The sequence below is a fragment of the Oncorhynchus gorbuscha genome, linkage group LG16, assembly GCF_021184085.1.
Source record: "Oncorhynchus gorbuscha isolate QuinsamMale2020 ecotype Even-year linkage group LG16, OgorEven_v1.0, whole genome shotgun sequence".
Lineage (NCBI taxonomy): Eukaryota > Metazoa > Chordata > Actinopteri > Salmoniformes > Salmonidae > Oncorhynchus > Oncorhynchus gorbuscha.
In genome coordinates, this window is record NC_060188.1 from 80,940,815 (window position 1) to 80,964,018 (window position 23,204).

At 42.9% G+C, this 23,204-nt stretch overlaps 1 protein-coding gene across 1 annotated transcript in view; it reads right to left on the bottom strand.

The window, feature by feature from the left end:
• Positions 1 to 334: 334 nt before the first annotated feature.
• zswim6 (zinc finger, SWIM-type containing 6) overlaps positions 335 to 23,204 on the bottom strand; it is a 92,958-nt gene continuing 70,088 nt past the window's right edge. The window contains exons 8-14 of the mRNA XM_046304675.1: positions 22,743 to 22,889; positions 15,229 to 15,489; positions 14,998 to 15,133; positions 11,704 to 11,861; positions 11,407 to 11,570; positions 7,786 to 7,867; positions 335 to 5,733 (exon numbers count right to left, since the gene is read on the bottom strand). Of these exons, the coding sequence (XP_046160631.1) occupies positions 4,871 to 5,733; positions 7,786 to 7,867; positions 11,407 to 11,570; positions 11,704 to 11,861; positions 14,998 to 15,133; positions 15,229 to 15,489; positions 22,743 to 22,889 (1,811 nt within the window). The 3' untranslated portion in view covers positions 335 to 4,870. The remainder of the gene's footprint in view (positions 5,734 to 7,785; positions 7,868 to 11,406; positions 11,571 to 11,703; positions 11,862 to 14,997; positions 15,134 to 15,228; positions 15,490 to 22,742; positions 22,890 to 23,204) is intronic.

The window sequence follows — 23,204 nt, forward strand, 5'->3', positions numbered from 1 at the left end:
ATCACCTGGAGTGGAATGTTTACATCTCTCTATTAGAAACATCATGGATTATCAGGAGTGATAAAGAACACAACACTTGGAATACTCCCCAAATACAGCAAACACTAATACTGTTGAGGAAACAAATGAGCAGGAAAAAACCTTGACATCCTTTCTACTACTACTCTCAGTGGATTCAGAATTTCCCAGGAGAGGTCCAGCGTTTTAGTCACTTACATTCTGGGATAAAAGAAAGGAAAACAGTGTTACTCCTTATTCCACTGGTGACGCAGTGTGTAAAATAGCAGAACTAGGAACCTTCAAAAATAAATGCAAATAAACACTACACAAGATCTCCTCTCAAAAAACGAATTTTAATTAAAACAAAAAAGTTCAATCATTAACAAGTTTAAAAAACAGTGATTTAGTTACATAAATAAATTGATATTGGTGTATCAAATCTGAATTTTAACACATGAGCAATGTTGACACGGTTGAAGAAGTACAATCGTTTACCTATCATAATAAATAAAATTGAACATGAATGATATTTGTCTTTGGACAAAGGACCTATGGACAAACCTCTAGGGGAGGAGGGGACAAGAGACACTAGACAATGTTTCTGATCCCAAAACAAACAGAGGGCTTTTTAAAGCACAGAACACAGAACCATTCAGCTAAAAATGAAAGACACTAAAAGTTGTAACCAAAGTTGGTTGGCTTTTTCATTTCAATGAACAAAGTTTGGTAGTCAGAACTCCCGTTTGGTTGTTTTAAAGCGTTAAGACAAGGCAAGAAAGAAGGCTGTTCTCGTTGAATAATTCTAGAGAGATAACTCAAAAGTTGAAAAAGGAGAAACATATAAAAAAGCGTAACAAAACTAAATTGAACAGTCAAGACCAACATAGCAACTTTCTGTCCTGCACAAAGTCAAGGAGTCGACAGAAGAGGCGTGTTGTGGGTTCGTTGTAGAGGCAAGTACATGTTTTAATTGGTTGTTCTGCATATAATGTAGATGATTTTTTGTGACTTGAACACTGTGGAAGGAGACATGATGCGTGAACAAACCAAATTTCACCACAGCGTATTACTATGCTAATTATTAGTAAAGAGTCAGAGATTTTTTCACGGCTTCGTAGGCACTGGGCCGGAGTTCTCCATTTGTAATGCTACGGCATTACTGACCGGGCTCCTGGGCAGTTTCTCTCTCTTTCTCACCTCTTATTCCATGGTGCCCAATACAACTGTGTTCAACTGGAGGATTCATATATTTTGCTGGTCCATACTAAATACAACATCCATGTCCTTTTTTGCAAACAGCCGGTTCCTGTCAAGCAGTCCAGTGGATGTCAGTCTGTCTGTCTCTCTGGGGTCGCCCAGCTAACAGTCCTACTGAGATGACCCCTAACCTTTGACCTTTGTCCTGGCCCCTGATGACGTAACGCGACACGTTTTAAAAGTCCTTCTGATATGTTTTGGTTATAAAAACCATGGTACTGCAGCTTCAAGTATTTTGCATTACATAGAATATGATTTAATAAATTAGTTAACGTATACATTTGTTTTCAATATTCAGACATATACTATTATATATACAGTACAATAAAATGCTCTCATTCTCTCTTTTTTATTTTCCTTTGTTTTTTTTGTTGAGAAATCCCTGAGAATGTATGTTGACAGTTGCTAAGTTTCCACAAGCGCAAGCACTATGACAGTATAATTGTGTTTTTCTGCAAGTGTGTGTTTACAGGTTGTTTCTGCAACTGCATGAGTTTCTGAGTGTGTCCGTTACTATGTGTTTCTATGCGTGTGTGTGTGTGTGTGTGTGTGTGTTTCTGCACATGTCTAAAGCATCAGGGCAAACAACACTGCAAAGCCACAGCAGACAGTCAGCCTGGAGTTGATGATCCCTGTTACTAAAGCCACAGCAGACAGTCAAGCCTGGAGTTGATGATCCCTGTTACTAAAGCCACAGCAGACAGTCAGCCTGGAGTTGATGATGCCTGTTACTAAAGCCACAGCAGACAGTCAGCCTGGAGTTGATGATCCCTGTTACTAAAGCCACAGCAGACAGTCAAGCCTGGAGTTGATGATCTCTGTTACTAAAGCCACAGCAGACAGTCAAGCCTGGAGTTGATGATCCCTGTTACTAAAGCCACAGCAGACAGTCAGCCTGGAGTTGATGATGCCTGTTACTAAAGCCACAGCAGACAGTCAGCCTGGAGTTGATGATCCCTGTTACTAAAGCCACAGCAGACAGTCAGCCTGGAGTTGGTGATCTCTGTTACTAAAGCCACAGCCAGCTTGGAGTTGATGATCCCTGTTACTAAAGCCACAGCAGACAGTCAGCCTGGAGTTGATGATCCCTGTTACTAAAGCCACAGCAGACAGTCAGCCTGGAGTTGGTGATCCCTGTTACTAAAGCCACAGCAGACAGTCAGCCTGGAGTTGGTGATCCCTGTTACTAAAGCCACAGCAGACAGTCAGCCTGGAGTTGGTGATCCCTGTTACTAAAGCCACAGCAGACAGTCAGCCTGGAGTTGGTGATCCCTGTTACTAAAGCCACAGCAGACAGTCAGCTTGGAGTTGGTGATCCCAGTTACTAAAGCCACAGCCAGCCTGGAGTTGGTGATCCCTGTTACTAAAGCCACAGCAGACAGTCAGCCTGGAGTTGATGATCCCTGTTACTAAAGCCACAGCCAGCCTGGAGTTGATGATCCCTGTTACTAAAGCCACAGCAGACAGTCAGCCTGGAGTTGGTGATCCCTGTTACTAAAGCCACAGCAGACAGTCAGCCTGGAGTTGATGATCCCTGTTACTAAAGCCACAGCAGACAATCAGCCTGGAGTTGATGATCCCTGTTACTAAATCCACAGCAGACAGTCAGCCTGGAGTTGGTTATCCCTGTTACTAAAGCCACAGTCAGCCTGGAGTTGGTGATCTCTGTTACTAAAGCCACAGCCAGCCTGGAGTTGATGATCCCTGTTACTAAAGCCACAGCAGACAGTCAGCCTGGAGTTGGTGATCCCTGTTACTAAAGCCACAGCAGACAGTCAGCCTGGAGTTGATGATCCCTGTTACTAAAGCCACAGCAGACAGTCAGCCTGGAGTTGATGATCCCTGTTACTAAATCCACAGCAGACAGTCAGCCTGGAGTTGGTTATCCCTGTTACTAAAGCCACAGTCAGCCTGGAGTTGGTGATCCCTGTTACTAAAGCCATAGCAGACAGTCAGCCTGGAGTTGGTGATCCCTGTTACTAAAGCCACAGCAGACAGTCAGCCTGGAGTTTGTGATCTCTGTTACTAAAGCCACAGCAGACAGTCAGCCTGGAGTTGATGATCCCTGTTACTAAAGCCACAGCAGACAGTCAGCCTAGAGTTGATGATCCCTGTTACTAAAGCCACAGCAGACAGTCAGCCTAGAGTTGATGATCCCTGTTACTAAAGCCACAGCAGACAGTCTGCCTGGAGTTGATGATCCCTGTTACTAAAGCCACAGCCAGCCTGGAGTTGATGATCCTTGTTACTAAAGCCACAGCCAGCCTGGAGTTGGTGATCCCTGTTACTAAAGCCACAGCCAACCTGGAGTTGGTGATCCCTGTTACTAAAGCCACAGTCAGCCTGGAGTTGGTGATCCCTGTTACTAAAGCCACAGCCAGCCTGGAGTTGGTGATCCCTGTTACTAAAGCTACAGTCAGCCTGGAGTTGGTGATCCCTGTTACTAAAGCCACAGTCAGCCTGGAGTTGGTGATCCCTGTTACTAAAGCCACACTCAGCCTGGAGTTGGTGATCCCTGTTACTAAAGCCACAGCCAGCCTGGAGTTGATGATCCCTGTTACTAAAGCCACAGCCAGCCTGGAGTTGGTGATCCCTGTTACTAAAGCCACAGCCAAGCCTGATGTTGGTGATCCCTGTTACTAAAGCCAGTCAGCCTGGAGTTGGTGATCCCTGTTACTAAAGCCACAGCCAGCCTGGAGTTGGTGATCCCTGTTACTAAAGCCACAGCCAAGCCTGATGTTGGTGATCCCTGTTACTAAAGCCAGTCAGCCTGGAGTTGGTGATCCCTGTTACTAAAGCCACAGCCAGCCTGGAGTTGGTGATCCCTGTTACTAAAGCCACAGCCAGCCTGATGTTGGTGATCTCTCTTACTAAAGAGAAATAAAACAAGAAATTGTGGACTGAACTGGATAGTGAACTGTTTGTGTTGTTATTTAACTGTTAACACACACTGACTACACTGAGTGGGGGAAGGAGGGGTGAGGAAGGGCTAAGGATAAGGGGGGAAATAAAGCTGGGTCCGTACGAGGTACTGGTCACATCTGATGGAGTTGCTCTGTTTGGTTTTAAGCCTTGTTTGTCTCATTGTCTCTGAGCTGTGAGCATTTAACAGAGGGGGACAGGAGTGCTATGTGGACATCTCGCCACTGGACAACATATACTCAGTGTAAAAAGATTGTATTTTTCTCTTTAGTTCTCTCTCTCTCTCTCTCTCTTACACACTGTCTTTATACATAAAGGGACACACACACACACACACACACACACACACACACACACACACACACACACACACACACACACACACACACACACACACACACACACACACACACACACACACACACACACACACACACACACACACACACACACACACACACACTTCCACAACATGACAATTTTATTTTTTGTTTGCTTGTGAACTAAATAGGGTCTATACACATTAATACCGATGTGGCCTTTTGTTGTTTTCAGGTTTTTCTTTCACTTTTTCCGTCACTTTTTAAGTGAAAAGGGAAACAAAAGCAGAATCAAGTAAAAGGGGGCGTGATCGCTCTCAATCTCCATACATCCATCGACCAATCACAATAGTTTTTAAGTTTAGTCTTCGTCAACCGAACCTCTCCCGTACGAGCATCATGAGTTTCTTCTTGCCCTTGTAGATCTGTTTAAGGTTGTCTATGAACTGGGTAAACTGGATGTGTCCGTCCTGGGCCATGAGGAACGTCTCTCTGGCCTTACTGAGGAACTCTATAAACTCGCTGTAGTGGCGCGGGCTAATGTGCGTGAGGCGAGAGTGCGTGGTGTTGATGTAGGCTCCGATGGTGGCGTCCAGCAGTTGCCTGAGTGGAGCCTTGTCCAGCGACATTAGCTTCCCAGAGTTCCTGCGGCTGTGCAGCGCCACCATGCCCGGCGTGGTCAATGTGCACCGTCTCAAAATGTCTGACAGCACAGTGGCGCACTTCACACTTTTCACCACCAGGGGAATGACGGCAGCCAGCTCATTCTTCCCCAGAGAGTGACTCAGAGCACAGGCCCACAGCACGTCATTGATAGCCGGGTGGGTGTCCTGGTTGTAGCTGAGGTTAAGGTGGGCCATGGCTAGCGTGGCCAGCTTGTAAGCCCTCATGGGATATCCTCTGTGCTCCATGTACCTAGCTATTGTAAAGAGCTGTGTGTAGCTCATCCCCGTGACGGCCGCGTCCAGTACGATCTGGTAGGCCGTCTCGAAGGCGATGTGGTCCTTCTCACAGAGGGTGAGGGCGGAGAGGGAACAGTTCTGGGGGTCCTTCATGGCACACTGCAGGGCCAGTGTTCGGGCGGAGGAGGCCAGGTTCTCCTGCTGGTGACAGTCCAGGTGCAGCCGGACGATGGTGGTGTTGGACATGACGGTGGTGGCCACGATGCTGGTGGCCTCGGTCGGAGTGAACAGGGTGAACCAACTCTGCATGATGCTGTCCAACGCATACACACCTGCAGCAGTGGAGAGCAGAGGAGACGCTGGTTAGGTCATGGAAATATGTTCTACACACACCACAGCTTTTAATTTTTTTAATACCTTTATTTCAACAAGAAACACAGACTGAGACCAAGGTCTCTCTTACAGCTGGGCCCTGCGTATACATGTTTACACATACAGTTTAGGTACAATGATTAAGAAGCTACACAAGACAAACAAAACAATCACAGATAACACAAAAAAATACAGCAACAGATTACATTTACACACAGGTTATTCCCCTAACAGCACAAGACCTTTCATTGCCAAAACAGTAACAAGCGATAAACAAATAAAAATCCTACAATAAATATATAAAATGGGCGACAAGTTTGAAGTTGAAGTTTAGTCTGCAGGCTATTCCATAGGCAAGGAGCGTAACAGGAAAAGGCAGCCATACCCAACTCTGTGGAAATCACATGGGCCTCAAGTGTAATCCAGGCTTGAGACCTGGTTTTACGAATTATAATTCTAATATTAGTGATGATAAATAAGAAGGTTGTTTATTCAGAAGTGCTTTATAGACAAACACGAAAGCATGTTGTTCTCGTCTCACGGACAGCTTAGTCCAACCCACATTTTGATATAAAACACAATAGTAAGTTCTGTAGCTAGCACCCATAATAAACCTAAGTGCGCAATGATAATAGCATCCAGCGATTTAAGTGCTGATGCCGTAGCATGCATGTAAATAATATCCCCATAATCTATAACAGACATAAAAGTAGCTTGCACAATTTGTTTTCTATTTGTAGAGGACAAACATGTCCTGTTTCTATAGAGGAAGCCTAGCTTGATTTTTAGCCGTTTGCAAAGTTAGTCAATATGTATTTTAAAAGACAGTTTATCATCCAACCATATCCCTAAGTATTTATATGCAAAAACCTGATTAAAAATCATAAAATGTGTTTTTTTTTGCAGTTAGAACAAGTTTCAGCTGTATAAAAGACCCTTGTAATATCTTAAAATCTGTCTCCAATAATGACAACGCTTGGTCAGCCGTTGAAGCGATAGAGAACATGCAGTGTCATCAGCATATAAATTAATTTGACACTTTCTTATCTTATCACCAATACTGTTTATGTAGAGAGTGAACAGTAATGGACCAAGTATAGAACCTTGTGGGACCCCTTTAACCAACTCCAATGGCTCCGACTGAATGCCGTCTACTCTAACAGCCAGACTTCTATCCTTTAGATAGTCATGAAACCAACGACAGGCATCCAATCCCAGTCCTATTGACGACAGCTTACCTAAAAGTATCGCATGGTCTACAGTGTCAAAACCTTTAGATAAATCTATGAACAAGTCGGCACAGTACTTTCAATTATCTAGGGCATTAATAATATCATTTACAACACGTACAGTGGCCGTAATAGTACTGTGTTTAGGTCTGAAGCCAGATTGATTACTAGAAAGCGTATTGTTCACAGTTAAAAAGATTGTAGTTGCCTTTTCACTAATGACTCTAGCATTTTAGTCAAACAGGAGAGCTTAGAGAGATGGGCCGATAATTATCCAATTCACTACCATCGCCTCCCTTGAGGGTGGATGTGGAAAACAGTAAGCCGGTTTTTAATTTTCAAAAAGTCACAGATGATGTCTTATCTGCACTTTCTGCTATAGACCGGTCAGGATCATGTTGGCCATGTTTTCTTTTAAAAAGAAAAGCATCACACATTTCAGTTTGGTCACTGATGATCCCAGATTCCGATGTAATTTGCTTCAGCAGGGAAGTCAAGGAGTTTCCTGGTTTAAGTGAGTTAACAGTTTTCCAGAATTTAGCGGGATCACCAGTAGACTCTGTCATAGCATCAAGAAAATACCTAGATTTTGCCTTCTTTATACCTCCGGGCCATTTACTTCTCTATTGTCTAAAAAGCAGCCAATCAGCTGTTTCACCAGTTTTCCACAGTTGACACCACAGCTGACATCATGCACATTGGAAATGGGAACCCATTCAACAACAGGATACTTTTGTTCTGCAGCCACACACACTGGAAAACAGCATTAGAATAGTAACTCACCAACTTCTGTGGCACAGGTGACCAGCCACCGTACCATCTCTCTCCTCCTCCAGTTCAACGTGGACAGAGTCATTCTCATCACCTTCAGGGGAGAAAGGAACAGGTACAGGTTAGGGAGGCGTGTTTGTTTGCTTGCGTATATATATAACATAAACCCACCCAAAAAAGTATAAATGCTTTCAAAGATCATTCGTAAAAATCCAAATAACTTCACAGATCTTCATTGTAAAGGGTTTAAACACTGTTTCCCATGCATAAACAATTAATGAACATGTACCTGTGGAACAGGTACATGTTCAAAACACTAACAACTTACAGATGGTAGGCAATTAAGGTCACAGTTATGAAAACTTACGACACTAAAGAGGCCTTTCTACTGACTCTGAAAAGCACCAAAAGAAAGATGCCCAGGGTCCCTGCTCATCTGCGTGAATGTGCCTTAGGCATACTGCAAGGAGGCATAAGGACTGCAGATGTGGCCAGGGCAATAAATTGCAATGTCCACACTGTGAGACGCCTAAGACAGTGTTACAGCACTACAGGGAGACAGGATGGACCGCTGATCGTCCTCGCAGTGACAGACCACGTGCAACAACACCTGCGCAGGATCGGTCCATCCGAACATCACACCTGCGGGACAGGTACAGGATGGCAACAACAACTGCCCGAGTTACACCAGGAACGCACAATCCCTCCATCAGTGCTCAGACTGTCCGCAATAGGCTGAGAGAGGCTGGACTGAGGGTTTGTAGGCCTGTTGTAAGGCAGGTCCTCACCAGACGTCACCAGACAACCACTTCACAAATGTCTTGTTAACAAACTATAGTTTTTGCAAGATGGTTAGGACATATACTCTGTGCATGACACAAGTAATTTTTCGAACAATTGTTTACAGACAGATTATTTCACTGCATCACAATTCCAGTGGGTCAGAAGTTTACATACACTATGTTGACTGTGCATTTAAACAGCTTGGAAAATTCCAGAAAATGATGTCATGGCTTTAGAAGCTTCTGATAAGCGAATTGACATCATTTGAGTCAATTGGAGGTGTACCTGTGAATGTATTTTAAGGCCTACCTTCAAACTCAGTGCATCTTTGCTTGATATCATAGGAAAATCAAAAGAAATCCTCCAAGACCTCAGAAAACAATTGTAGACCTCCACAAGTCTGGTTCATCCTTGGGAGCAATTTCCAAACGCCTGAAGGTACCACGTTCATCTGTACAAACAATAGTATGCAAGTATAAACACCATGGGACCATGCAGACGTCATACCGCTCTGGAAGGAGATGCGTTCTGTCTCCTAGAGATGAACGTACTTCGGTGCAAAAAGTGCAAATCAATCTCAGAACAACAGCAAAGGACCTTGTGAAGATGCTGTAGGAAACAGGCACAAAGTATCTATATCCACAGTAAAAATGAATCCTATATCGACAACCTGAAAGGCCCCTCAGCAAGGAAGAAGCCACTGCTCAAAAACCTCCATAAAAAAGCTAGACTACGTTTGGCAAATGCGCATCGAGACAAAGATCATACTTTTTGGAGAAATGTCCTCTGGTTTGATGAAACAAAAACATAACTGTTCGGCCATAATGACCATCGTTATGTTTGGAGGAAAAAGGGGGAGGCTTACAAGCAGAAGAACACCATCCCAACCATGAAGCACAGGAGTGGCAGCATCAGGTTGTGGAGGTGCTTTGCTGCAGGAGGAACTGGTGCACTTTACAAAATAGATGGCATCATGAGGACGGGAAATTATGTGGATATATTAAGCAACATCTCAAGACATCAGTCAGGAAGTCAAAGCTTGGTCGCAAATGGGTCTTCCAAATGGACAATGACTCCAAGCGTATTTCCAAAGTTGTGGCAAAATGGCTTAAGGACAACAAATTCAAGGTATTGGAGTGGCCATCACAAAGCCCTAACCTGAATCCTATAGAAAATCTGTGGGCAAAACTGAAAAAGCGTGTGCGAGCAAGGAGGTCTACAAACCGGACTCCGTTACACTAGCTTATTACACCAACTTATTGTGGGAAGTGTACCGGTCAAAAGTACCGGTCTGTGTACCGGTCAGAAGTTTTAGAACACCTACATTTGTCAATAAAAATTGACACAGTGTAATGTCTTAATGTACTCAAATTAAAGCATAGAACAAGTAAACAAAAAAATGTTTAACAGAATGCAATCTACACTTTTGACTCAAAGTAGCCACCTTTTGCAGACATACAGCCGAACACATTCTTTCTACAATGGAAATCAAATATTGTCCGTAAATTCCTTCCCAACACTGTTTCCGAAGTTCCCACAAATGTGTTGTACATGTAGGTTGCTTTACTTTCATCCTTCTGCACAGTTCATCCCAAACCAGCTGAATGGGGTCTAAGTCTGGAGACTGTGCTGGCCATTCCATGATTTGAAGACTACCGTCTTGTTCTTTTCTTCTAAGGTAGTTGTGACATAGCCTGGAGGTATGTTCTGGGTCATTATCTTGCTGTGGGATGAATCCCTGACCAACTAGACGTACACCAGAGGGTATTGCATGGCACTGCAAAATGCTGTGGTAGCCGTATTGGTTCAGGGTGCCACTCACTCTGTGCAATTCGCCGACTCTGGATCCAGCAAAAGAGCCCCAGGCCATCACGCTTCCTCCTCCATGTGTGACAGTTGGTGTCACACACTGAGGAATCATCCTTTCGCCTACTCAATGGCATGCAAAAACCCTGCATGATGAACCGAAGATTTCACATTTTGATTCATCAGTCCATAAGACCTTCTTCCAGTCTTCAGTAGTCCACTGGCAGTACTTCATGGCCCAGTCAAGACTCTTTTTCATATTTAGCAATGGCTTTCTTACTGCCACTCGACCTGTCAAACATTCAGCTGAAGTCCTCTCTTCACAGTTGAAACTGAGACTTGATTACCTCGACCAGTGTTAAGCTGTGCTTGAAGATGTTTTCCTGCAAATCGCCATTCACCCAAGCTGTTGACTCTAAGAAACGTGTCTTCTGATTCTGTTGTGGCTTTGGATCTGCCAGACCTCTTCTTTTCAGAGTTTCAAGTGCCTTTTGATGGTGTAGTAAACTGTACTCACTGACACCTTGGCTTTCTTTGCAATTTCTCGAAAGGAAAGACCTACACTTTTAAGGATTATAATGGTCTGCCTTCCTTTGTTAATTGCCTTTTTCTCGCCATTATGATAGCAATATACTACTTCCTGTAGTACAATACTTTCAAAATAATGCTTAAGAGGGTGTAGTAACAGTCTGTTCCAACACCGCTTTAATACAGACAGAGGGCTTGTAAGTAATCAACAAAAGTTGGGACACATGTAGGAATTGTTAGCATCAACTTTCAAGGCTTAATTTACTTCCATCGCTGCAGAACAGCTGTAAGTTGTTAACCCATTACTTGTTCCCTGAAAAAGGCCTTTTTAAATAACTGTGAAATGTACATTATTTATCAGTTTTTGGTAACCTAAACATTTTTTAAACCTCTGGCAGTTTACCAGTTAACTTTGTACCATTTCAGGTTATTCACTGGACTTGAACTGCTTAAATGTCTATAAGAACTGGGAAAATGGGGGTGGCTAAAATGTTTGACCGGTAGTGTATATGTTACCTGAAGGCCCAGCTCCAGTGAGACTTTAAGCAGTGTGAGGTCTGGCAGGCTGTCCATCAGAGTAGCGATCTTGAAGGCATCCTGAGCCAGTTTGAAGATGTGAGACGAGGAGTGGATGTTCTTCTGGATGGACTCTAACACCGTTTCTAACTTACGCCCATCGCCTGAGAGACAAAAACCCAATATAAAACCACCTATTTGCAGAAAAGATAGTAAACATTATCTGAGCATGTGTGTATTTTTGTGTTTGTACAGTGTGTGTGTTTGTACATACAGTACGTTTGTTTGTGTACATACCTTTGGCTGCGGTAAGCATGGTGGAGGCCAGTTCACATTGTTGTGACTCTATGTGAGATAGAGTGAACCAGCGAGGGTAGCGGTTAGGGACCATAGATACTATATGGTGAGGTCTGGATAGATCACCTGATGGAGCCGTGGTTTCCAGGACCGGTAACCTAAAGACACACATTTAATACACTGATGTTTAATATAACGGTTTTGCTTCTAATAAGGAAGCATGGGCCTTTAAGGGTTCTTCTAAGGCTTATGGGAAATCCCGGTCTCTCCGCAAGATTCAGTGCTTCAGTTAAAGCAGAGGTCAGAAATAGAAAGTCTTCATACCACTTGCTATATCTGATGCTGATTCTAGACTGTATTGTTGAAAATAAAGATTTAAATATAATACAATTCAGAGGAGTTTAACATGGGCAAAATTAAATAAAGTTGTAAATGTAGAAAGACACCCAAATGAAACCCCACATCATAAAATAGTATACAAAACATTATGGACACCTGCCCTTTCCATGACAGACTGACCAGGTGAATCCAGGTGAAAGGTGGATTACTGATGCCACCTGTTAAATCCACAGTGAAGGGAGGAGACAGGTTAAACAAGGATTTATATGCTTTGAGACATGGATTGTGTATGTGCCATTCAAATGGTAAATAGTATAGAAAAAAAGATTTATAGGCCAGACAAAAAGTTTTATGGGCTCGACAAAAAGATTTATGGGCTAGACAAAAAGATTTATGGGCTAGACAAAAAGATTTATGGGCTAGACAAAAAGATTTATGGGCTAGACAAAAAGATTTCTAGGCTAGACAAAAAGATTTATGGGCTAGACAAAAATATTTATAGGATAGACAAAAAGATTTATGATTTATAGGCTAGACAAAAAGATTTATAGGCTAGACAAAAAAATATTTATAGGGCAAAAATATTTATAGGTTAGACAAAAAGATTTATGGGCTAGACAAAAGATTTTATTTAGGCTAGACAAAAAGATTTATTTAGGCAAAAATATTTATAGGATAGACAAAAAGATTTATGGGCTAGACAAAAAGATTTATAGGCTAGACAAAAATATTTATGGGCTAGACAAAAAGATTTATGGGCTAGACAAAAAGATTTATAGGCTAGACAAAAAGATTTATAGGCTAGACAAAAAGATGACTAGAAAAAGATTTATGGGCTAGACAAAAAGATTTATAGGCTAGACAAAAAGATTTATGGGCTAGACAAAAAGATTTATGGGCTAGACAAAAAGATTTATGGGCTAGACAAAAAGATTTATAGGCTAGACAAAAAGATTTATAGGCTAGACAAAAATATTTATGGGCTAGACAAAAATATTTATGGGCTAGACAAAAAGATTTATAGGCTAGACAAAAAGATTTATAGGCTAGACAAAAAGATTTATGGGCTAGACAAAAAGATTTATGGGCTAGACAAAAGATTTAAGTGCCTTTGAACAGGCACACCAGTTTGTGTCAAGAACTGCAACGCTGCTGGGTTTTACACACTCAACAGTTTCCCATGTGCATCAAGAATGGTCCACAACCTAAAGGACATCCAGCCAGCTTGACACAACTGTAGGAAGCACTTGAGTAAATATGGGCCAGAATCCCTGTGGAACGCTTCGACACCTTGTAGAGTTCATGCCCCAATAAATTGAGGCTGTTCTGAGGGCAAAATTAGGGGGTGCAACTCAATACTAGGAAAGTGTATTTAATGTTTTCTAGACTCAGTGTATATCTCTCTATCAATATATATACACATATATACACACACACACACACACACATACACTCAGCAAAAAAATAATCGTCCTCTCACTGTCAACTGCGTTTATTTTCAGCAAACTTAACGTGTGTAAATATTTGTATGAACATAAGATTCAACAACTGAGACATACACTGAACAAGTTCCACAGACATGTGACTAACAGAAATAGAATAACGTGCCACTGAACAAACAGGGGGTCTAAATCAAAAGTAACAGTCAGTATCTGGTGCGGACACCAGCTGCATTAAGTACTGCAGTGAATCGCCTCCTCATGGACTGCACCAGATTTGCCAGTTTTTGCTGTGAGATGCTACCCCACTCTTCCACCAAGGCACCTGCAAGTTCCCGGACATTTCTGTGGGGAATGTCCCTAGCCCTCACCCTCCGATCCAACAGGTCCCAGACGTGCTCAATGGGATTGAAATCTGGGCTCTTCGCTGGCCATGGCAGAACACTGACATTCCTGTCTTGCAGGAAATCACGCACAGAACGAGTAGTATGGCTGGTGGCATTGTCAATGTGAAGGGTCATGTCAGGATGAGCCTGCAAGAAGGATAACACATGAGGTAGGAGGATGTCTTCCCTGTAACGCACAGCGTTGAGATTGCTTGCAATGACAAGCTCAGTCTGACGATGCTGTGACACCGCCCCAGACCAGGACGGACCCTCCACCTCCATCCCCCCTGGTGATTCAAAACCGTGAGTCGTCAGTGAAGAGCACTTTTTGCCAGTCCTGTCTGGTCCAGCGACGGTGGGTTTGTGCCCATAGGCGACGTTGTTGCCGGTGATGTCTGGTGAGGACCTGCCTTACAACAGGCCTACAAGCCCTCGGTCCAGCCTCTCTCAGCCTATTGCAGACAGTCTGAGCACTGATGGAGGGATTGTGCGTCCCTGGTATAACTCGGGCAGTTGTTGTTGCCATTCCTGTACCTGTCCCGCAGGTGTGATGTTAGGATGTACCGACGATGTGCAGGTATTGTTACACGTGGTCTGCCACTGTGAGGACAATCAGTTGTCTGTCCTGTCTCCCTGTAGTGCTGCCTTAGGCTTCTCACAGTATAGACATTGCAATTTATTGCCCTGGCCACATCTGCAGTCCTCATGCCTCCTTGCAGCACGCATAAGGCACGTTCACGCAGATGAGCAGACAGTGACCTTAATTGCCTACCGTCTGTAAGCTGTTAGTGTCCTAACGACTGTTGCACGGGTGCATGTTCATTAATTGTTTATAGTTCTTTGAACAAGCATGGGACACAGTGTTTAAACCCTTTACAATGAAGATCTGTGATTTTTGATCTTTGAAAGACAAGAGTCCTGAAAAAGGGACGTTTCTTTTTTTGCTGAGTTTATATATAAATAAAACTATTATTCAACCATTTTCAGTTGTGTTTAATTATTTAATAAGGATAGCTTCCTGTCTCGTCACAGACACACACACAGAATTTGAGACTCAAATGAGGCTGAGCTCCTTTTTCAACTGAAGTGTTATTTTCTGATACAGGTTTGTGTGTGCGTTTTGTACTCACCTCATGGCTCTCAGTGCAATTTTGTACGCCAGTTCAGCGTCGTGAGGTAGTAGGGAGGTGAAGAGATACTTGGCGAAAGTATGCATGGGAACACTCTCTCTGTAGAGCAACTCTCCTAGACCACTGTATGGACCAGCTACAGGAGACCGAATACAGGGTTAGGGAGTAAAGGTAGAGAAGTAGAGAGAGAGGTAGAGAGAGAGGGTGTGTGTGTGTGTGTCACCCCCTCACCCTCTAGCAGGAAGACTGCTTGCTTGCGGAAGATCTTGACCAGGGCATCGTTCAGTTCCACTTCCTGGAGCTTGGCCAATAGCTGCTCTTCGTTGCGACACACCTTCTCCTGGGCGTATAGGCCGTCAGGCATCACCCTCTGCTGCCCTAAGCCAATCAGAGCAGTCTCTACAGCCAGTGCTACGAACGATTGGCCATCGTCCAGGAAGTGTTGTGCTGGGAAGAGGTGGGGCTCCAACCTTTTGGCTGAACTCACAGAGCCTGTAGAAAGAAAGAAAAAAAACAAAAGAACAAAAGAAACCACATAAAAAAACAGCACGTCTTTGAAATGTCACCAAATCTAATAGAGTGAAACAGCAAGGTTGTGGATCAATCTGTCAGATTCAATACAGCAGGGTTGTGGATCAATCTGTCAGATTCAATACAGCAGGGTTGTGGATCAATCTGTCAGATTCAATACAGCAGGGTTGTGGATCAATCTGTCAGATTCAATACAGCAAGGTTGTGGATCAATCTGTCAGATTCAATACAGCAAGGTTGTGGATCAATCTGTCAGATTCAATATTCAGTCAGGGTTGTGGATCAATCTGTCAGATTCAATACAGCAGGGTTGTGGATCAATCTGTCAGATTCAATACAGCAGGGTTGTGGATCAATCTGTCAGATTCAATACAGCAAGGTTGTGGATCAATCTGTCAGATTCAATACAGCAAGGTTGTGGATCAATCTGTCAGATTCAATACAGCAAGGTTGTGGATCAATCTGTCAGATTCAATACAGCAGGGTTGTGGATCAATCTGTCAGATTCAATACAGCAGGGTTGTGGATCAATCTGTCAGATTCAATACAGCAAGGTTGTGGATCAATCTGTCAGATTCAATACAGCAAGGTTGTGGATCAATCTGTCAGATTCAATACAGCAGGGTTGTGGATCAATCTGTCAGATTCAATACAGCAGGGTTGTGGATCAATCTGTCAGATTCAATACAGCAGGGTTGTGGATCAATCTGTCAGATTCAATACAGCAAGGTTGTGGATCAATCTGTCAGATTCAATACAGTAAGGTTATTATAGTAAATTAAAACTGAAACTCAACTGAAATATAAATAATGAACAAATCTGTCATTTAAAAAAATTAAAAAACACTACTATTATCTTTGACTCGAAAACAAAATAAAACCCTCTTGAATTATGTTCAGTTTTAGTTTGAGAGGCAAAACTCGAATGGGGTTGTCAAGCTTTTTTTCTAATAGGGGTTTCAAGCTTCTGAATCTGGCGGGGCACATTGAGATTGACTTTATAATTTACAGATAGACTCATCGAGATAACGAGCAGCCCCGCAGAGATTGGGCACATTGGAGTGGCAAGGCTAAAGAACCCAACTGTAGACAAAAGTCAAGGAGTGGAGTCGGGGGAGGTGACTCTGCAACAGTCGGACACTAGTGTGGTTTTCTAACAGCAAGGCTCAGATCAACATGGCGGTGTTGCCACTGTTTATAAAAAGGTTTTCTTCATAATGTCCCACCCCCATATCACAAACTGAAAACATAATATGAATATGTATGTACACCTTGCAGAACCGGTTAAAGAGAGCCTAAAATCACATTTATTTCTATATATCCACTGTACACATAAATGAAGGAAAATGTGTCCCTGTTTCAGTCATGCGTTTGGTCACGTTCGTGTGGGTCAAACAAAAACACCCTAATGATTAGTGGACAATAGAGCCTCCGAAGGCGATGCCTGCAGGATGAAGTCTGTGAGGAGCAACTGCAAAAACTTGCAATCGACTGAAGTCAAAACTTCACTTTAGACCACATCATTTTTGTAAAGTTCATGCAGTCGACATGTCTGACAATTTTTTCCCCCACTTTAAAAAGGCACCGACTTGACAAAAGTGGTCTGCTCCAACGCGTCTTTTGAGATTAGCACGATGCAACACCGAGTATCTGCGCATATGCACCGGTGCGCTTCACGCTGCTACAACCTGGTAGCTATTGGACCAAAACGGTGAAGAAGTTTAGCTTCACGCTGCTACAACCTGGTAGCTATTGGACCAAAACGGTGAAGAAGTTTAGCTTCACGCTGCTACAACCTGGTAGCTATTGGACCAAAACGGTGAAGAAGTTTAGCTTCACGCTGCTACAACCTGGTAGCTATTGGACCAAAACGGTGAAGAAGTTTAGCTTCACGCTACTACAACCTGGTAGCTATTGGACCAAAACAGTGAAGAAGTTTAGCTTCACGCTGCTACAACCTGGTAGCTATTGGACCAAAACGGTGAAGAAGTTTAGCTTCACGCTACTACAACCTGGTAGCTATTGGACCAAAACGGTGAAGAAGTTTAGCTTCACGCTACTACAACCTGGTAGCTATTGGACCAAAACGGTGAAGAAGTTTAGCTTCACGCTACTGCAACCTGGTAGCTATTGGACCAAAACGGTGAAGAAGTTTAGCTTCACGCTGCTACAACCTGGTAGCTATTGGACCAAAACGGTGAAGAAGTTTAGCTTCACGCTGCTACAACCTGGTAGCTATTGGACCAAAACGGTGAAGAAGTTTAGCTTCACGCTACTACAACCTGGTAGCTATTGGACCAAAACGGTGAAGAAGTTTAGCTTCACGCTGCTACAACCTGGTAGCTATTGGACCAAAACGGTGAAGAAGTTTAGCTTCACGCTACTACAACCTGGTAGCTATTGGACCAAAACGGTGAAGAAGTTTAGCTTCACGCTACTACAACCTGGTAGCTATTGGACCAAAACGGTGAAGAAGTTTAGCTTCACGCTACTGCAACCTGGTAGCTATTGGACCAAAACGGTGAAGAAGTTTAGCTTCACGCTGCTACAACCTGGTAGCTATTGGACCAAAACGGTGAAGAAGTTTAGCTTCACGCTGCTACAACCTGGTAGCTATTGGACCAAAACGGTGAAGAAGTTTAGCTTCACGCTGCTACAACCTGGTAGCTATTGGACCAAAACGGTGAAGAAGTTTAGCTTCACGCTGCTACAACCTGGTAGCTATTGGACCAAAACGGTGAAGAAGTTTAGCTTCACGCTGCTACAACCTGGTAGCTATTGGACCAAAACGGTGAAGAAGTTTAGCTTCACGCTGCTACAACCTGGTAGCTATTGGACCAAAACGGTGAAGAAGTTTAGCTTCACGCTGCTACAACCTGGTAGCTATTGGACCAAAACGGTGAAGAAGTTTAGCTTCACGCTACTACAACCTGGTAGCTATTGGACCAAAACGGTGAAGAAGTTTAGCTTCACGCTACTACAACCTGGTAGCTATTGGACCAAAACGGTGAAGAAGTTTAGCTTCACGCTGCTACAACCTGGTAGCTATTGGACCAAAACGGTGAAGAAGTTTAGCTTCACGCTGCTACAACCTGGTAGCTATTGGACCAAAACAGTGAAGAAGTTTAGCTTCACGCTGCTACAACCTGGTAGCTATTGGACCAAAACGGTGAAGAAGTTTAGCTTCACGCTACTACAACCTGGTAGCTATTGGACCAAAACGGTGAAGAAGTTTAGCTTCACGCTACTACAACCTGGTAGCTATTGGACCAAAACGGTGAAGAAGTTTAGCTTCACGCTACTGCAACCTGGTAGCTATTGGACCAAAACGGTGAAGAAGTTTAGCTTCACGCTACTACAACCTGGTAGCTATTGGACCAAAACGGTGAAGAAGTTTAGCTTCACGCTGCTACAACCTGGTAGCTATTGGACCAAAACGGTGAAGAAGTTTAGCTTCACGCTACTACAACCTGGTAGCTATTGGACCAAAACGGTGAAGAAGAAGTTTGGACCAAAACGGTGAAGAAGTTTTCACGCTGCTACAACCTGGTAGCTATTGGACCAAAACGGTGAAGAAGTTTAGCTTCACGCTACTACAACCTGGTAGCTATTGGACCAAAACGGTGAAGAAGTTTAGCTTCACGCTACTGCAACCTGGTAGCTATTGGACCAAAACGGTGAAGAAGTTTAGCTTCACGCTGCTACAACCTGGTAGCTATTGGACCAAAACGGTGAAGAAGTTTAGCTTCACGCTGCTACAACCTGGTAGCTATTGGACCAAAACGGTGAAGAAGTTTAGCTTCACGCTACTACAACCTGGTAGCTATTGGACCAAAACGGTGAAGAAGTTTAGCTTCACGCTACTACAACCTGGTAGCTATTGGACCAAAACGGTGAAGAAGTTTAGCTTCACGCTACTACAACCTGGTAGCTATTGGACCAAAACGGTGAAGAAGGTTAGCTTCACGCTACTACAACCTGGTAGCTATTGGACCAAAACGGTGAAGAAATTTAGCTTCACGCTGCTACAACCTGGTAGCTATTGGACCAAAACGGTGAAGAAGTTTAGCTTCACGCTGCTACAACCTGGTAGCTATTGGACCAAAATGGTGAAGAAGTTTAGCTTCACGCTACTACAACCTGGTAGCTATTGGACCAAAACAGTGAAGAAGTTTAGCTTCACGCTACTACAACCTGGTAGCTATTGGACCAAAAACAGTGAAGAAGTTTAGCTTCACGCTGCTACAACCTGGTAGCTATTGGACCAAAACAGTGAAGAAGTTTAGCTTCGTGCTTCAACGCTTCTGGTTGTTGACCCACTACTACTGTTTACTTCATGTATCTTCGTCATCTCACTGAGTCTACCTTTAAACCTAACCTATGACCTGACCCATCACCTACATTACTGCCCCACAGTGGCAAGAAGTGACATCCCCCCACAAACAGTGTATTGGATAGGCTTCTTTCTGTCACTAACATAAAAACGAAATAATATAAAAACTAAATGCATTTTTATAAAACTTTTAAAAAAACGAAGAAAGTGGATCTGAAAACAAACTAAAACTAAACTTTAAATAAAACCTTAAAAACAAATAGAAATAAAAACACAAAACTATAATAACCTACAATACAGTCACCTCCATTATTATTAAATTAGCTCTGCGCTGTACCAGAACACTACAACATACCATTTCAGTGATGCAGAGCTACTGGGTGTCCAGGCGCTAGTTTTACCCCCAGCAACAACACACCAGATAGGGATATAGTCTACAGTCTGCACCAAAATGACTTATTTCAACCAAGGCAAAAGTCTCTTAGGGCTTCACAATTATCTACGTTTGATGTGCTTGTTTCTGGTGTCCTTTGACAGCTCTTTGGTCTTGGTCATAGTGGAGTTTGGAGTGTGACTGTTTGTGGACAGGTGTCTTTTATACTGATAACAAGTTCAAACAGGTGCCATTAATACAGGTAACGAGTGGAGGACAGAGGAGCCTCTTAAAGAAGAAGTTACAGGTCTTTGAGAGACAGAAATCTTGCTTGATTGTAGGTGACCAAATACTTATTTTCCACCATAATTTGCAAATAAATTAATAAAAAATCCTACAATGTGATTTTCTGTTTTTTTCCCCCTCATTTTGTCTGTCATAGTTGAAGTGTACCTATGATGAAAATTACAGGCCTCTCTCATCTTTTTAAGTGGGGGAACTTGCACAATTGGTGGCTGACTAAATACTTTTTTGCCCCACTGTATACACACACCTCTTGTTGTGACAAGGTAGGGGTGATATACAGAAGATGGTCTTTTACCAAATAGGGCTAAGTCCATATTATAGCAAGAACAGTTCAAATAAGCAAAGAGAAACAACAGTCCATCATTACTTTCAGGCATGAAGGTCAGCCAATTCGGAAAATGTCAAGAACTTTGAAAGTTTCTTCAAGTTCAGTCGCAAAGACCATCAAGCGCTATGATGAAACCAAGTAAATGCTTCACAGAGTACAAGTAACAGACACATCTCAACATCAACTGTTCATCTCAACATCAACTGTACATCAACTGTTCAGAGGAGACTGGTTGAATCAGGACTTCATGGACAAATTGCTGCAAAGAAACCAGTACTGTCAAATCAAATGTATTTATAAAGCCCATCTTACATCAGCTGATGTCACAAAGTGCTGTACAGAAACCCAGCCTAAAACCCCAAACAGCAAGAAATGCAGGTGTAGAAGCACAGACACCAATAATAAGTAGAGACTTGCTTGGGCCAAGAAACACGAGCAATGGACATTAGACCGGTGGAAATGTGTCCTTGGTCTGATGAGTCCAAATTTGGGATTTTTGGTTCCAACCGCCGTGTCTTTGTGAGGCGCAGAGTAGGTGAACCGATGATCTCAGCATGTGTGGTTCCCATTGTGAAGCATGGAGGAGGCGGTGTGATGGTTTGGGGTGCTTTACTTTTCTATATGTGGTATTGCATAGTTTCGATGTCTTCTCTATTATTCTACAATGTAGAAAATAGTACAAATAAGGAAAAACCCTGGAATGAGTAGTTATGTCCAAACTTTTGACTGACAATGTGTGTGTGTGTGTATGTGTTTATACTGTACACTACCATTCAAAAGTTTAGGTCACTAAGAAATGTCCTCGTTTGTGAAAGAAAAGTGCATTTTTGTCCATTAAAATAACATAATATTTATCAGAAATACAGTGTAGACATTGTTAATGTTGTAAATGACTATTGTAGCTGGAAACGGGAGATCTCCATAGGCATACAGAGGCCCATTATCAGCAACCACCACTCTTGTAATTTATAATTTTAAAACAGCTAATTGATCATTAGAAAACCCTTTTGTAATTATGTTAGCACAGCTGAAAACTGCTGTTCGGATTAAAGAAGCAATAAAACTGGCCTTTTTTAGATTAGTTGAGTATCTGGAGCATCAGCATTTGTGGGTTCGATTACAGGCTCAAAATGGCCAGAAACAAAGAACTTTCTTTTGAAACTCAATCTATTCTTGTTCTGAGAAATGAAGGCTATTCCATGTGAGAAATTGTCAAGAAACTGAAGTTCTCCTACAACGCTGTGTACTACTCCCTTCACAGAATAGCGCAAACTGGCTCTAACTCGAAAAGAAAGAGGAGTGGGAGGCCCCGGTGCACAACTGAGCAAGAGGACAAGTGTATTCAAGTGTCTAGTTTGAGAAACAGACGCCTCACAAGTCCTCAACTGGCAGCTTCATTAAATAGTACCCGCAAAACTCCAGTCTCAACGTCACAAAAGAGAAGAGAAGAGACGACTCCGGGATGCTGGCCTTCTAGACAGAGTTCCTCTGTCCAGTGTCTGTTCTTTTTGCCCATCTTAATCTTTTCTTTTTATTGGCCAGTCTGAGATATGGCTTTTTCTTTGCAACTCTGCCTAGAAGGCCAGCATCCCGGAGTCGCCTCTTCACTGTTGACGTTAAGACTGGTGTTTTGCGGGTACTATTTAATGACGCACACACACTCACAGTGTCTGGCCTAGAAGAACAGGAACACTAGGACCCGTCTGACAGAACCAATCACACCCAATCATCACTGATGACATCACTAATTTCTTCCTCAGCCATCCTCCGATCACAGCTCATGAATAAGAGATGGGGCAGAATAAAAAAAACTGTCGAATTACAATGCATTAAATATGAAGGAAAGAGAGTGAGAAAGTGTGTGCCTACGTCTACCTGAGAAGTCTAGGAAGGCGTTGCCCCCCTCCTCGTCTCCCCGTCCCGTGTCCAGTAGGGTGCTGAACAGAGTGCCAATAGGGTCCAAGGGGTGGCCCACCCAGCCCTCCATGTTAGTGACTGACGTCATGCCTTTATGGAGCAGCTCTGGAGAGGACACAGACCACATACTGTTATTACTCTATTTACACAGTTAAAACACAGTTATTACTCTAGTTACACAGATAATACACATTTTATTCTATAGTTACAGTTAATACACATATACAGTTAATACTCTACTTACACAGCTATTACTCTAGTTACACAGTTAATACACATATTACTCTAGTTACACAGATAATACCCTAGTTACACAGTTAATACACGTATTACTCTAGTTACACAGTTAATACACGTATTACTCTAGTGACAGTTAATACACAGTTATATACTCTAGTTACACAGTTACACACATTACTC